This window comes from Heptranchias perlo, chromosome 42 (genome assembly GCF_035084215.1).
Source record: "Heptranchias perlo isolate sHepPer1 chromosome 42, sHepPer1.hap1, whole genome shotgun sequence".
NCBI lineage: Eukaryota > Metazoa > Chordata > Chondrichthyes > Hexanchiformes > Hexanchidae > Heptranchias > Heptranchias perlo.
In genome coordinates, this window is record NC_090366.1 from 9,450,080 (window position 1) to 9,465,630 (window position 15,551).

At 51.9% G+C, this 15,551-nt stretch overlaps 1 protein-coding gene across 1 annotated transcript in view; it reads left to right on the forward strand.

The window, feature by feature from the left end:
- The window catches only part of LOC137306173 (guanylate-binding protein 1-like), a 45,547-nt gene that overhangs the window by 15,915 nt on the left and 14,081 nt on the right, over nt 1-15,551 (forward strand). Inside the window, exons 4-8 of the mRNA XM_067975243.1 lie at nt 4,753-4,856; nt 8,726-8,913; nt 10,249-10,473; nt 11,954-12,114; nt 12,992-13,220. Coding sequence (XP_067831344.1) covers nt 4,753-4,856; nt 8,726-8,913; nt 10,249-10,473; nt 11,954-12,114; nt 12,992-13,220 — 907 coding nt within the window. The remainder of the gene's footprint in view (nt 1-4,752; nt 4,857-8,725; nt 8,914-10,248; nt 10,474-11,953; nt 12,115-12,991; nt 13,221-15,551) is intronic.

Here is a 15,551-nt window from a genome sequence, read left to right on the forward strand (position 1 = left end):
ACGTCCCTGTGACAGTATCTCAGAGATTCCCTCCTGTACCCGTGACACTATCTCAGAGATGCCCTCACGTCCCTGTGACACTATCTCAGAGATGCCCTCACGTCCCTGTGACAGTATCTCAGAGATTCCCTCCTGTACCTGTGCCACCATTCCACTCATGCAGGAGTTGGACTCCTCCATCCTCTGCGCGATTGTGCAGAGTGCGTGTGGCACCTGTTCCAGCACCTCGCAGATGTGCTGCTGCCCCTCGATCATTGTCCTTTTAAAGAATGGCCCCCAGGGTTCAGCATCTGTGTCCAGCTGAGCAGAGCCTGGAGAGGAATGCTCCCACCGACTCGGACTCTCCACAGCTGCCCCTGCCACCAGTGTCTGCTCGTGCTCACATGTGTGTGGTGACTCACCGTGTGCAACCCCAACTAAGTGAGGACGGGGACCCACCGAGGTGTGTGTATCTGTGCTGGTGGATGGCTCGCTCAGATGTGACGGTGTCCCCTCAGAGGCCGGCAGGTCCTCTGAAGAATCACCCACCGCCGTCACGGAGGTCGCTGAAGGCCCTGTAAGAGAACAGAAGGCAATATTAAGCATGATGACAGATGTTGAGGTGCTGAAGATGGCAAGGCATGTTAACATCATTTGCTACTGTGAGTGCAGAATGTTAAAGTCCTGTCACCAGTCGTTTGTCGGGTGGCATTCTCGGCGTCCCCGACGGACAGGCACTCGAGGGTGCGGCTCACTTCAAGTGCCTCCTGCTCCACGTTTGTGAGGACCACCAGATGTTGCGGCCCCCTCCTGTCTTCGCCCTCTCCCGTGCATTCTGGGCTCTCTTCTCCTATAAGGGGAGAAAGTAGAGAGGCGTGAGTGAGGGATGGTGACATGGCCAACCGTTGAATGCATTGGGTTGGGTGAGGCTGACCGTGAAAGAGATGCATCAGAGGGTGAGTATGAGACAGAGCCGTGAGATTGTATGAGGATTGGGTTGAGTGGTAGTGGTGGGATGAGTAATGGAGAGGTGAGTAAGTGCAGGTAAGTTGAGGATGAGCTTTGAGTGGGTGTGAGGAGTGATGTGATAGAGTAGTGTTGGCAGTGCAGAAGGAGTTGTGGGGTGGGGGCGGTGATGTGGAAGACGGAGTGTAGGAGAGTGAGTAAGTGTGCTCACTTTGGCTGACCTGGTTAGGTCATTGAAGAGCTTCCTGCTCTTGATCCAGGTGCGGGAGATGTTGCTGCTGCTGCTGACCTCCTCCGCCACCTTGAGCCAGGCCTTCTTGGTGGCAGAGACAGGCCACTTCCTCCCGTCCACCGGGTAGAAAATATCCCTCCTCCTCCTCACCTCCAGTAGGACCTGGAGTGAGGCATCGGTAAATCTGGGAGCAGCCTTTCTCCTGGGCTGCTCCATTCTATAATTTTGGTTCTTTGCTGCAGGAGCAGCCATTGGAGGACTGCCCCTTTAAATAGGGCTCCTCCAGCTGACAGCCTGTGATGCGGGTGCGCAGTCCGCCCGCTGCGCAGGTTGACGAGGGGGAAGTGGCTTCAATTTACCCGCGACCGCGTGGGGAGTGGACGGATTTTACTGGGCGGGTTACCCACGCGCCCAGTCGCCCCCTCTCTGCCATCCCGCCTCCCTGGTAATATCGGGGCCAATGTTTCAGGTCGATAGCCTTTTGTCAGAATTGGAAGAAATTAGAGATTCAACAGTTCATAAGTAAATACAGAGCCTGGGAAAGATCAAAAGGGAGAGGTCTGTGATCAGGCGGAGGGCAGGAACGATTGAATGAGAATAGGGATGATGGTGCAAGGCATTAGGGGGTGTTGATGGGACAGGTAAACAGACTAAAGATGGGTCCTCAGGAGGTGTAAATGGTTACAGCAGAATAGCCGAGGGGGAGGGAAGGTTGGAAAATCTGACAAAGGTGGGAAAGGCTCCCATGGGCCCAGGAATGTGGCGGGAATCCATTTATAGTCTACTGGTGGGGAAACTTTTAGAAACGATAATCCGGGACGGAATTAACAGTCACTTGGACGAGCGTGGATTGATTAGGGAAAGCCAGCACGGATTTGTTAAAGGCAAATCGTGTTTCACTAACTTGATAGACCATTAGACCATAAGAGATAGGAGCAGGAGTAGGCCATTCGGCCCCTCGAGCCTGCTCCGCCATTTAACGAGATCATGGCTGATCTGAATTTTACCTCAACTCCACTTTCCCGCCCTTTCCCCATATCCTTTGACTCCCTCGCTGATCAAAAATTGGTCTAACTCAGCCTTGACTGTATTCAATGACTCGGCCTCCACGGCTTTTTGGGGTAAAGAATTCCAAAGATTCACGACCCTCTGGGAGAAGAAATTCCTCCTCATTTCCGTCTTAATGGGCGACCCCTTATTCTGAGACTATGCCCCCTAGTTTTAGATTCCCACGTGAGGGGTAACATCCTCTCAGCATCTAAAAGTTTTTTGATGAGGTAACAGAGAGGGTAGATGAGGGCAATGCGGAAGGTGTGGTGTATATGGACTTTCAAAAGCCATTTGAGAAAGCTTCGCACGGTCGGCTTATCATCAAGATGGCGGCCCATGGAATAAAGGGGGCAGTAGCAACATGGATACAGAATTGGCTAACTGACAGGAAACAGAGAGTAGTGGAGAACGGTTGTTTTTCGGACTGGAGGGAGGTGTACAGAGGTGTGCCCCAGGGGTCGGTGCTGGGACCACTGCTTCTCTTGATATATATTAATGACTTGGACTTGGGTGTACAGGGCACTATTTCCAAATTTGCAGATGACACAAAACTTGGAAGGGTAGTAAACAGTGAGGAGGATAGTGATAGACTTCAAGAGGCTGGTGGAATGGGCGGACACGTGGCAGATGAAATTTAACGCAGAAAAATGCAAAGTGATACATTTTGGCAGGAAGAACGAGGAGAGACAACATAAACTAGAGGGCACAACTCTAAAAGGGGTACAGGAACAGAGAGATCTGGGGGTATATGTGCACAAATCGTTGAAGGTGGCAGGGCAAGTTGAGAAAGCGGTTAAAAAAGCATATGGGATCCTGGGCTTTATAAATAGAGGCATAGAGTACAAAAGTATGGAAGTCATGATGAACCTTTATAAAACACTGGTTCGGCCACAACTGGAGTATTGTGTCCAGTTCTGGGCACCGCACTTTAGGAAAGATGTGAAGGCCTTAGAGAGGGTGCAGAAGAGATTTACTAGAATGATTCCAGGGATGAGGGACTTTAGTTACGTGGATAGACTGGAGAAGCTGGGATTGTTCTCCTTGGAACAGAGAAGGTTGTGGGGAGATTTGATCGAGGTATTCAAAATCATGAAGGGTCCAGACAGAGTAGATAGAGAGAAACTGCTCCCATTGGCGGAAGGGTCAAGAACCAGAGGACATAGATTTAAGGTGATTGGCAAAAGAACCAAAGGTGACATGAGGAAAAACTTTTTTACCCAGCGAGTGGTTAGGATCTGGAATGCACTGCCCGAGGGGGTGGTGGAGGCAGATTCAATCATGGCCTTCAAAAGGGAATTGGATAAGCACTTGAAAGGAAAAAATTTGCAGGGCTACGGGGATAGGGCGGGGGGAGTGGGACTAGCTGGATTGCTCTTGCATAGAGCTGGCACGGACTCGATGGGCCGAATGGCCTCCTTCCGTGCTGTAACCTTTCTATGATTGAATAGTCTGAACGCAGTCTATTCAGTGCTTTGTAGTAAAACATTGCCTCCTTGTTTTTAAATTTTGTAACGTTAGTTTATTGTTCATTCCACAGTGGGTTAAAGGCCGTGCCTGGTGGCCTATTAAACTCTGCAGGCCACAAGGCCCCAGGATGGATTCCCGGCCTGTACTGAGTCATCTGATCCCCGTCATGGGCCACAGTAAGGCTACAATTTGCCCCTCAGGGTGTCTGGGGAAGGGAGTGGGGGCGTGGGGGGAATATCAGCCTCATTTCCCACGCTAGATCGCTGCCTGGTGTGTGTGTTGGGTGATGATTGGATCTGGTTGATGCCCCCCAGAGTCGAACAGCTCCCCTCACCCACTGTGCTGATTCGCACAAGTGTTCCCAGGAGAAGACACAATTCAACTGGCTCTTAGTCGGATGAAAGAAGCAGTGTGGAAATAAGGGAGTTTCAGTTTGAAACTCAGGTGTGAGGTCAATAATTTTACTGAGTTTCAGATGGAGGGAGAGAGGTTACTTTAGGTCAAAGAGACTGTTCAGTGGAGACGGGAGATCCCTGTGGAGAAGTAGATAGAAACCACTGAAAGAAGAGTTAGCGTTAATTCCGGGCCCCCAAACTCCCTCTCTCCTTCCCCCACCTGATACCTCCCCCCCCTTACCCACCCACTCCATCCCCCCCTTACCCACCCACTCCATCCCCCCCTTACCCACCCACTCCATCCCCCCCTTACCCACCCTCTCCATCTCTCCCCTTCCCCCACCTCATCCTCCCCCCCTCACCCACCCACTCCATCTCTCCCCTTCCCCCACCTCATCCCCCCCTCACCCACCCTCTCCATCTCTCCCCTTCCCCCACCACATCCCCCCCTCACCCACCCTCTCCATCTCTCCCCTTCCCCCACCTCATCCCCCCCCTCACCCACCCACTCCATCTCTCCCCTTCCCTCACCTCAGCCCCCCCTCGCCCACCCTCTCCATCTCTCCCCGTCTCCCACCTCATCCCCCCCCTCACCCACTCTCTCCATCACTCCCCTTCCCCCACCTTATCCCCTTACTCAGCTTCTCCATCTCTCTCCTCCAGGGCGATCAGGGAGCAGAAATGTCCGTCCTTGCTCTGATTTTCAGCAGCATCTTCCTCTATAACAGCAAAGGAACGATAGACCAAGAGGCCCTGGAGAAACTGCGGTATCCTATTCACATCCCGTTGAGGACAGATTCGGGCACGGGACGGGTGTGGTTTGGGGACGGGTGTGGTTTGGGGACGGGTGTGGTTTGGGGACGGGTGTGGTTTGGGGACGGGTGTGGTTTGGGGACGGGTGCGGTTTGGGGACGGGTGTGGTTTGGGGACGGGTGCGGTTTGGGGACGGGTGTGGTTTGGGGACGGGTGCGGTTTGGGGACGGGTGTGGTTTGGGGACGGGTGTGGTTTGGGGACGGGTGCGGTTTGGGGACGGGTGCGGTTTGGGGACGGGTGCGGTTTGGGGACGGGTGCGGTTTGGGGACGGGTGCGGTTTGGGGACGGGTGCGGTTTGGGGACGGGTGCGGTTTGGGGACGGGTGCGGTTTGGGGACGGGTGCGGTTTGGGGACGGGTGTGGTTTGGGGACGGGTGTGGTTTGGGGATGGGTGTGGTTTGGGGATGGGTGTGGTTTGGGGATGGGTGTGGTTTGGGGACGGGTGTGGTTTGGGGACGGGTGTGGTTTGGGGACGGGTGTGGTTTGGGGATGGGTGTGGTTTGGGGATGGGTGTGGTTTGGGGATGGGTGTGGTTTGGGGATGGGTGTGGTTTGGGGACGGGTGTGGTTTGGGGACGGGTGTGGTTTGGGGACGGGTGTGGTTTGAGGATGGGTGTGGTTTGGGGACGGGTGTGGTTTGGGGATGGGTGTGGTTTGGGGACGGGTGAGGTTTGGGGACGGGTGTGGTTTGGGGACGGGTGAGGTTTGGGGACGGGTGCGGTTTGGGGACGGGTGCGGTTTGGGGACGGGTGCGGTTTGGGGACGGGTGCGGTTTGGGGACGGGTGTGGTTTGGGGACGGGTGCGGTTTGGGGACGGGTGTGGTTTGGGGACGGGTGTGGTTTGGGGACGGGTGTGGTTTGGGGAAGGGTGTGGTTTGGGGATGGGTGTGGTTTGGGGACGGGTGTGGTTTGGGGACGGGTGTGGTTTGGGGATGGGTGTGGTTTGGGGACGGGTGTGGTTTGGGGACGGGTGCGGTTTGGGGACGGGTGCGGTTTGGGGACGGGTGCGGTTTGGGGACGGGTGCGGTTTGGGGACGGGTGTGGTTTGGGGACGGGTGTGGTTTGGGGATGGGTGTGGTTTGGGGACGGGTGTGGTTTGGGGACGGGTGTGGTTTGGGGAGGATCAGTTTTTGATCTTTTTGAAGAAGCAGTGATGCAGAAACAAAACTCCCAATGTTTCCACATCCCAGTTTAATCTCTCTCTCAATCTCTCAATCTCTCTCTCTCTCAATCTCTCTCTCTCTCTCTCTCAATTTCTCTCTCAGTCACTCTCTCAATCTCTCTCTTTCAGTCTCTCTCTCTAACACACAATCTCTCTCTCTCACACAATCTCTCTCTCTCTCTCACACAATCTCTCCAACACACAATCTCTCTCTCTCACACAATCTCTCTCTCTCTCTCACACAATCTCTCCAACACACAATCTCTCTCTCTCACACAATCTCTCCAACACACAATCTCTCTCTCACACAATCTCTCTCTCACACAATCTCTCTCTCTCTCTCACACAATCTCTCCAACACACAATCTCTCTCTCTCACACAATCTCTCTCTCTAACACACAATCTCTCTCTCTCACACAATCTCTCTCTCTCACACAATCTCTCTCTCTCTCTCTCTCTCACACAATCTCTCCAACACACAATCTCTCTCTCTCTCACACAATCTCTCTCTCTAACACACAATCTCTCTCTCTCACACAATCTCTCTCTCTCACACAATCTCTCCAACACACAATCTCTCTCTCTCACACAATCTCTCTCTCTCTCACACAATCTCTCTCTCTCACACAATCTCTCTCTCTCACACAATCTCTCTCTCTCACACAATCTCTCTCTAACACACAATCTCTCTCTCTCACACAATCTCTCTCTAACACACAATCTCTCTCTCTAACACACAATCTCTCTCTCACACAATCTCTCTCTAACACACAATCTCTCTCTCTCACACAATCTCTCTCTCTCACACACAATCTCTCTCTCTCTCACACAATCTCTCTCTCTCTCACACAATCTCTCTCTAACACACAATCTCTCTCTCTCACACAATCTCTCTCTAACACACAATCTCTCTCTCTCACACAATCTCTCTCTAACACACAATCTCTCTCTCTAACACACAATCTCTCTCACACAATCTCTCTCTAACACACAATCTCTCTCTAACACACAATCTCTCTCTCTAACACACAATCTCTCTCTCTCACACAATCTCTCTCTCTCTCTCACACAATCTCTCACTCAAACAATCTCTCTCTAACACACAATCTCTCTCTCTCACACAATCTCTCTCTCTCTCTCACACAATCTCTCACTCACACAATCTCTCAATCTCTCTCTCTCTCAATCTCTCTCTGTCACTCTCTCAATCTCTCTCTTTCAGTCTCTCTCTCTCTCTAACACACAATCTCTCTCTCACACAATCTCTCACTCACACAATCTCTCTCTCTCTCACACAATCTCTCCCTCACTCAATCTCTCAATCTCTCTCTCTCTCAATCTCTCTCTCTCTCAATCTCTCTCTCAGTCACTCTCTCAATCTCTCTCTTTCAGTCTCTCTCTCTCTCTAACACACAATCTCTCTCTCTCACACAATCTCTCACTCACACAATCTCTCTCTCTCTCTCTCTCACACAATTTCTCTCTCGCTCAATCCCTCTCTCTCGCTCAATCCCTCTCTCGCTCAATCTGTGTCTCTCCGAATCTGTCTCTCTGTCTATCTTTCTCTCTATTTCTTCCTGTTTCTTTATCCATCTGTATGTTTCTGTCTCTGTCTGTCTCACTCTTTCTGTCTTTCTTTCTATTTCTTCCTGTTTCTTTATCCATCTTATGTGTATGTATTTATCCATCTCTCTCTCTTTATTTGTGTCTCTCTCTTTCTCCCTTCCCTGACCCCTTCCATCAGAACGCATCTGAAAACCTGTACCCCTCCCCCTCTCCATCTCTCCCTCCGACAGTCCGCAGACTGTGGGGGAGAAAAAGCAAAATATTAGTAATAACAATTGATTTAATTGGACTAATTTAATTTTAGGCTAGTGTGGACCAAAGGTGGTGGTGAGCCGCCTTCTTGAACCGCTGCAGTCCGTGTGGTGACGGTTCTCCCACAGTGCTGTTAGGAAGGGAGTTCCAGGATTTTGACCCAGCGACGATGAAGGAACGGCGATATATTTCCAAGTCGGGATGGTGTGTGACTTGGAGGGGAACGTGCAGGTGGTGTTGTTCCCATGTACCTGCTGCTCTTGTCCTTCTAGGTGATAGAGGTCGCGGGTTTGGGAGGTGCTGTCGAAGAAGCCTTGGCGAGTTGCTGCAGTGCATCCTGTGGATGGTACACACTGCAGCCACAGTGCGCCGGTGGTGAAGGGAGTGAATGTTTAGGGTGGTGGATGGGGTGCCAATCAAGCAGGCTGCTTTGTCCTGGATGGTGTCGAGCTTCTTGAGTGTTGTTGGAGCTGCACTCATCCAGGCAAGTGGAGAGTATTCCATCACACTCCTGACTTGTGCCTTGTAGATGGTGGAAAGGCTTTGGGGAGTCAGGAGGTGAGTCACTCACTGCAGAATACCCAGCCTCTGACCTGCTCTTGTAGCCACAGTATTTATATGGCTGGTCCAGTTAAGTTTCTGGTCAATGGTGACCCCCAGGATGTTGATGGTGGGGGATTCGGCCATGGTAGATGTGCTGTAGAATTCTATGTAAACAAAATGTCCAGATCTTACACTGTGCAGAGAGTCGGGGGATGTGATCCTTTGACCAGGTGTAATTAGCTGGTGGACAGCACAAGTTAAGGCGTGCCTCGTTCGTGCCTTTTCCTTAATAACCATCAGCTTCATCACAAAACTCTCAGACTTTGTTCAGATGCATTCTGATGCCAGTGAGGACGACACATTCCTGTTCTCCGGACTGTTCCCCGAGTTTCTCTGGTGCGTCCGGGACTCCGAGCTGGAGCTTTACGTGGACGGTTTCAGGCTGATCGCGGACGATTACCTGAATTCGATTCTGACGACGGGGAAAGGTAGGCGTGGAGTGAATCGAGAGAGATCTGGGTAAAAGGCCCAAGCTGCAAACAAACGGCGTGAGCTTGCATTGATTGACCACCTCTCACAACCCTCAGGGCCTCCCAAAGAGCTTCACAGCCAATGAAGAACTTTTTGAAGTGTGGTCACTATTGTAATGTAGGAAATGCGGCAGCTAATTGGCGCACAGCAAGATCCCACAGACAGCAATGTGATAATCTGTTTTGTAGCGATGTTGGTTGAGAGATAAATATTGGCCCCTGGACACCGGGGAGAACTCCCCTGCTCTTCTTCCTATAGTGGCCATAGGATCTTTTACATCCACCTGAGAGGGTAGACGGGGCCTCTGTTTAACGTCTCATCCGAGAGGCGGCACCTCCGACAGTGCAGCACTCCCTCAGTACTGGCGCTGGGAGTGTCGGCCTGGATTACGGGGCTCGAGTCTCTGGAGTGGAGCTCCTGACTCAGGAGTGAGAGTGTTACCAGTGAGCCACGACTGACTCCTGCGGGCAACTCAAGCCTGTAACAAAGGAACAGGAGGAGGCCATTCAGCCCTTCGAGCCTATTGTGTAGGAACAGGGGGAGGCCACTCAGCCCCTCGATCCTGTTCCACCATTCTATTAGATCATGGCTGATCTGTACCTCGATACCCTCACCCAACAAAAATCGATCAATCTCAGTCTTGAAAGCTCCAATTGACCCCCAGCATCCACAGCTTTTTGGTGGAGAGAGTTCCAGATTCCCACTCCCCTTTGTGTGAAGAAGTGCTTCCTGACATCACCCCTGAACGGCCTGGCTCTAATTTTAAGGTTATGCCCCCTTGTTCTGGACTCCCCCCACCAGAGGAAATAGTTTCTCTCTATCTACCCTATCGAATCCTTTTATCATTTTAAACACTTCAATTAAATCACCCCTCAACCTTCTAAACTCAAGGGAATACAAACCAATTGGAGATAATTGGACCAGGGCAAACGTATCTCAGTCCCTCTTAAACTCATACATTCTGTCCTTACTTTTTACATAATACTTTGACAAAACATGGCAGTGAAGCAGGATTATTTGCAGGATCAAGTTCTCCCACAGTAAAGGCCGAAGGGAAACTGGGCTGTTACAGCCCCACCACTGGTGGGAGGATGTAATTACACCGTGACGTGTTTACATGGGCAGTTCCCATTATAAATGCGGACGTAGGAATTTATAATGGAAAACAATTGAGAGGAGATGCATGAAGATGTAAGATTTGTAATACAGTATATCACAGTAACAAGTGTGTTGCTTTTGTGCGTCTGCTTGATTCGGTGTTGAGACACAGATTCCCCATTTATGGTTTGCAGATCCCGATCGCTGTTCTGTCAGTTACTGCTTCAAGAAACTATTCCCGAAATACAAGTGTTTTGAATTTTGCCAGCCATGTGCAGAAGCTGGCACAAAGAGGCTGGATGAGGTTTTCGAGGAGGATCTGGAGCACGACTTCGAGATGCAGATGGAAAGGCTGAGGGGCTACGTTCTCACGGGTCAGGTGAAAACTATCCTGGGAGGCCACAAGATTAATGGGCTGAGTAAGTTTCCCTTTTTCGACCCATCGTTCATGTGTAATCTGAGCTTTTGTTACCTCCTGACTCAACTATTCCAATGCTCCCCTGGCCGGGCCTCCCATTTTCCTCCCTCCATAAACTCCAGCTCATCCAAAACTCTGCTGCCCCCCGTATTCTAACTCGCGCCAAGTCCCGTTCACCCATTACCGCCCCCCCCCGCTGTGCTCGCTGACCTACATTGGCTCCCGGTCCGGCAATGCCTCCATTTTAAAATTCTCCTCCTTGTTTTCAAATCCCTCGCCCCTCCTCCCTAACTCTGTAACCTCCTCCAGCCCTACAACCCTCCGAGATCTCTGCGCTCCCCCAATTCTGGCCTCTTGCGCATCCCCCGATTTTCATCGCTCCACCATTGGCGGCCGTGCCTTCAGCTGCCTCAGCCCTAAGCTCTGGAATTCCCTCCCTAAAGCTCTCCGCCTCTCTCTCCTCCTTTAAGACGCTCCTTAAAACCTTCCTCTTTGACCAAGCTTTTGGTCACTTGTCCTAATACCTCCGTATGTGGCTCGGTGTCAAATTTTGTTTGATAATCGCTCCTGTGAAGCACCTTGGGACAGGCGCTATATAAATGCAAATTGTGGTTGTTTTTGAGATAGCGCGACTATGAAGGAAGGGAGAGCAGAGTTGGGAAAAGGGGAATGTATTTCCAATGACCGTTCGATGGGATCGAAGTTTCATTCATTAAAAGACTGAGAAAAGATATGAGGCAGACTAGTAAAACTCGGGGGGAAGGGATAATGTAGACACAAGCAGATTAGCTAACTTTACATGATATTCCCTTACACTAAAATACAATAATATAGATTTGGACTTCACATGCCCTGTAAAGCATTATGGTGTTTAATAGAATTTTAACCATTGTACTGATTTTTAAAAAAAAAATTCATTCTCGTGATATGCATGTCGCTGGAAAGGTCATCATTTATTGCCCATCCCTAATTGCCCTTGAGAAGGTGGTGGTGAGCCGCCTTCTTGAACTGCTGCAGTCCGTGTGGTGAAGGTTCTCCCACAGTGCTGTTAGGAAGGGAGTTCCAGGATTTTGACCCAGCGACGATGAAGGAACGGCCGATATATTTCCAAGTTGGGATGGTGTGTGACTTGGAGGGGAACGTGCAGGTGGTGGTGTTCCCATGCGCCTGCTGCCCTTGACCTTCTAGGTGGTAGAGGTCACGGGTTTGGGAGGTGCTGTCGAAGAAGCCTTGGCGAGTTGCTGCAGTGCATCCTGTGGATGGTACACACTGCAGCCGCAGTGCGCCGGTGGTGAAGGGAGTGGGTATTTAAGGTGGTGGATGGGGTGCCGATCGAATGGACTGATTTGTCCTGGATGGTGTCGAGCTTCTTGAGTGTTGCTGCACCAATCCAGGCAAGTGGAGAGTATTCCATCACACTCCTGACCTGTGCCCAGTAGGTGGTGGAGAGATGATGTGATATACTTTTTAATCTATTTCAGTGTTGGGTAAATTGGTTGAAACCTGTGTAAGCTGGATGTCCAACGGCCAACTGATCATTCTGGAGAATCTCTGTGACATAGTCCTGTGTAAGGAGCCAATTGTGGAACTGGACAAAGCTGTTACCATTAGCAAAAGGGAGAAGAAAGTCGACCAACCCAAGGTATCAATTTACTGACCAGCGTTACATCGACCAAGAAGATTAAACCAAATTATATAGGATTGGATGCCAGACATAAATCAACTTGTTGGTTTTATTAATATTGACAGAAAGCATGAATGAGTTATATGTCTATATACTCACTGGTAGGATATCCATTGGGTCTGCTTTTAACTCTAACCAATCCAGGCAAATTCTCAGCACAAAATATGAGAGAATTACTGAAAGTGAGCCTAATTATACACCGAGATGGACAATGTCAGAGGACTTGCTCTAAACCTATCAATGCTGAGATTATTGTCATGTGATATTTGTGTCATACGCTGCTACACCAGTAGATGGCAATGTCGCAGCCCATGCACTGCATTCTCACTGGACTGTATGTTTTGTTGATGTGGAAGATCAGACAATTTTTCATGGTTATAAACATCACACCTTAACACAATGATAAGAGCTGAAACGTGGACATGTTGGCTCCAAACTAGTTGTCCCCAGTGTCTTGATCAACAATTATCCCTCAGTCAACACCAAAACAGATGAGCTGGTCATTCATTTAATTTCTGTTTGTGGGAGCTTGCTGTGCGCAAATTGGTTGTGGTGTTTCCCTACATTACAACAGTGACTACACTTCACAGCTACCTCATTGGCTGTGAAGTGCGTAGGGTCATCCTGGGGTCATGAAGGTGCTATATAAATGCAAGTTCCTTCTTTATGTCAAACTCAAGTCCTTTTCCTTGCCCATTGCCATCTCCTTCTAGTCTTGCTCTAGTGATGACCGACTATCTACTGGTCTTAACTTCCAGGTCATCCCCCCAAAGGCTACTTTATCAAACTCTCCTTACATTGGTTGATGGGTCTTGTAATTTTCTTTGTGCATTAGATGGAAAGGATTGTTCCCCTCACAAACCCAAGTGAAGGTCATGGCCTTTACAACATGGATGAGCCCATGTGTTTGATTGAGAACAGCGCGTCTGGCGAACTCCAGGTGAACCAAGAGGCCTTGAACATCCTGTCGGAGATCAGCCAACCGGTGATTGTGGTGGCCATAGTGGGACTGTATCGCACCGGGAAATCCTACCTGATGAACAAGCTCGCTGGGAAACAGAAAGGTACAAACTCCGAACCATCACATTTAACCCAGTACCAACTCCTGGTGACTCAACGCTAATGAGACTGAGCTGCATTGTTCTATTTCTGTTGTGGTGCTCGATAAATTGATAAGAATCTTTCCTGTGGAACCAGAGACACAGATGGGACCAGCCATTGTCTCTTGTTATAGTTCACACCATGAGCAAGCCGCCATTGTAAAATTTTCCATCTTAACTTCTGTAGCTACCTCGTTTCCTCTCAAATAGCTCCATCTGCGCTGTGGTTGGTCGCTCGTTCTCTCTCTGTCTGTCTGTCTTTCTCTCCTCCCCGGTCTCCCTCCCCCCTACCCGGGTCTCTCCCCCCTCAACCCGGCTCTCTCTCCTTCCCCGTACCCCGGCTTTCTCCCCCCCCCCCCCACTCCCAGCTCTTCCACCCCCCCCCAGCACTTCTTCCCCCCAACCTGGCTATCTCTTCCACCCCCCCCCCACCCCGCTATCTTTCTCCCCCCACAACCCGGCTCTCTCTTCAACCCCCACCCAGCTCTCTCTCCACCCCCCACCCAGCTCTCTCCCCCATCTCACTCTCTCCCCCCCGTCTCACTCTCTCCCCCGTCTCACTCGCTCCCCTGTCTCACTCTCTCCCCCCGTCTCTCCCCCTCCATCTCTTTCCCCATCTCTCTCTCCCGTCTCTTCCCCCCTCTCTCTCCCCCCCTCTCTCTCCCCCGTTCTCTCTCCCCCGTTCTCTCTCTCCCCCTTCGCTCTCCCCCGTCTCTCTCCCCGCCATCTCTCTCCCCGCCGTCTGTCTCCCCCCCGTTTATTTCCCCCTTGTCTCTTTTCCCCCGTCTCTCCCCCCGTCTCTCTCCCCCGTCTCTCTCCCCCCGTCTCTCGCCCCCCTGTCTCTCGCCCCCGTCTCTTGCCCCCCGTCTCTCTCCCCGTCTCTTGCCCCCCCGTCTCTCTCCCCCGTCTCTCTCCCCCCCATCTCTCTACCCCCGTTTCTCTCCCCACCGTCTCTCTACCCGCTGTCTCTCTCCCCCCTGTCTCTCTCCCCCATCCCTCTCTCCCCCGTCCCTCTCTCCCCCCGTCTCTCTCCCCCCAACTCTCTCCCCTGCTCCCCCCGTCTCTCTCCCCGCCGTCTCTCTCCCCGCCGTCTCTCTCCCCGCCGTCTGTCTCCCCCCCGTTTATTTCCCCCTTGTCTCTTTTCCCCCGTCTCTCCCCCCGTCTCTCTCCCCCGTCTCTCTCCCCCCGTCTCTCGCCCCCCTGTCTCTCGCCCCCGTCTCTTGCCCCCCGTCTCTCTCCCCGTCTCTTGCCCCCCCGTCTCTCTCCCCCGTCTCTCTCCCCCCCATCTCTCTACCCCCGTCTCTCTCCCCACCGTCTCTCTACCCGCTGTCTCTCTCCCCCCTGTCTCTCTCCCCCATCCCTCTCTCCCCCGTCCCTCTCTCCCCCCGTCTCTCTCCTCCCAACTCTCTCCCCTGCTCCCCCCGTCTCTCTCCCCCCCGTCTCTCTCCCCCCCGTCTCTCTCCCCCCCCGTCTCTCTCCCCGCCGTCTCTCTCCCCCCGTCTCTCTCCCCCCAACTCTCTCCCCTGCTCCCCCCGTCTCTCTCCCCGCCGTCTCTCTCCCCCCGACTCTCTCCCCTGCTCCCCCCGTCTCTCTCCCCGCCGTCTCTCTCCCCGCCGTCTCTCCCCCCGCCATCTCTCTCCCCCCGTCTCTCTCTCCCCGTCTATCTTCCCCTCCGTCTCTCCCCCGCTCCCCCCGTCTCTCTCCCCGCCGTTTCTCTCCCCGCCGTTACAGAGGTAGGGAGGAGCGAGGCCATGGAGGGATTTGAAATGTTGAACATGGCAATGAAAGTCATATTTCATTGGGTTTGTTTCTTGAAGACATGGGAGTGAATTTCGAGAGAGGCTCTCCCGTTCCTTTGCCTTAACTTTGGCGTAAGATGGAATGACGTAAATGTCCTTTACGTCGTACTTTCCGGGTCTCCGATGCACTTACGCTGAAGTTACGGCAGCAGATCAGGAGGAGCTCCGGGGAAATTCTCCCCCATGGTTTCTTTACGTCCCTCTCAAGTCCCATCAACAACTACCTCCCCTTCGGTTTGATGACTCCACCTTGAACCCATCTTCAGCTGGTGACACTCTGGGTCTCACTGCCTCTTCTGAGGGTGGGCCTCCCAGTGTCCAGGCGCCAATCAGGCAAGGGCTTGGGCAACTGGGTAGGCAAATAGTTGGTTCATTTCTTGCCCAATTTGTATGATTTCTCGCTGACAGGAAAACAAGGGCACAGCAAGATCCCACACTACACAGCTAGAGCACTGGTTATGTTACTGGACTAATAATCCAGAGAGCATGAGTTCAA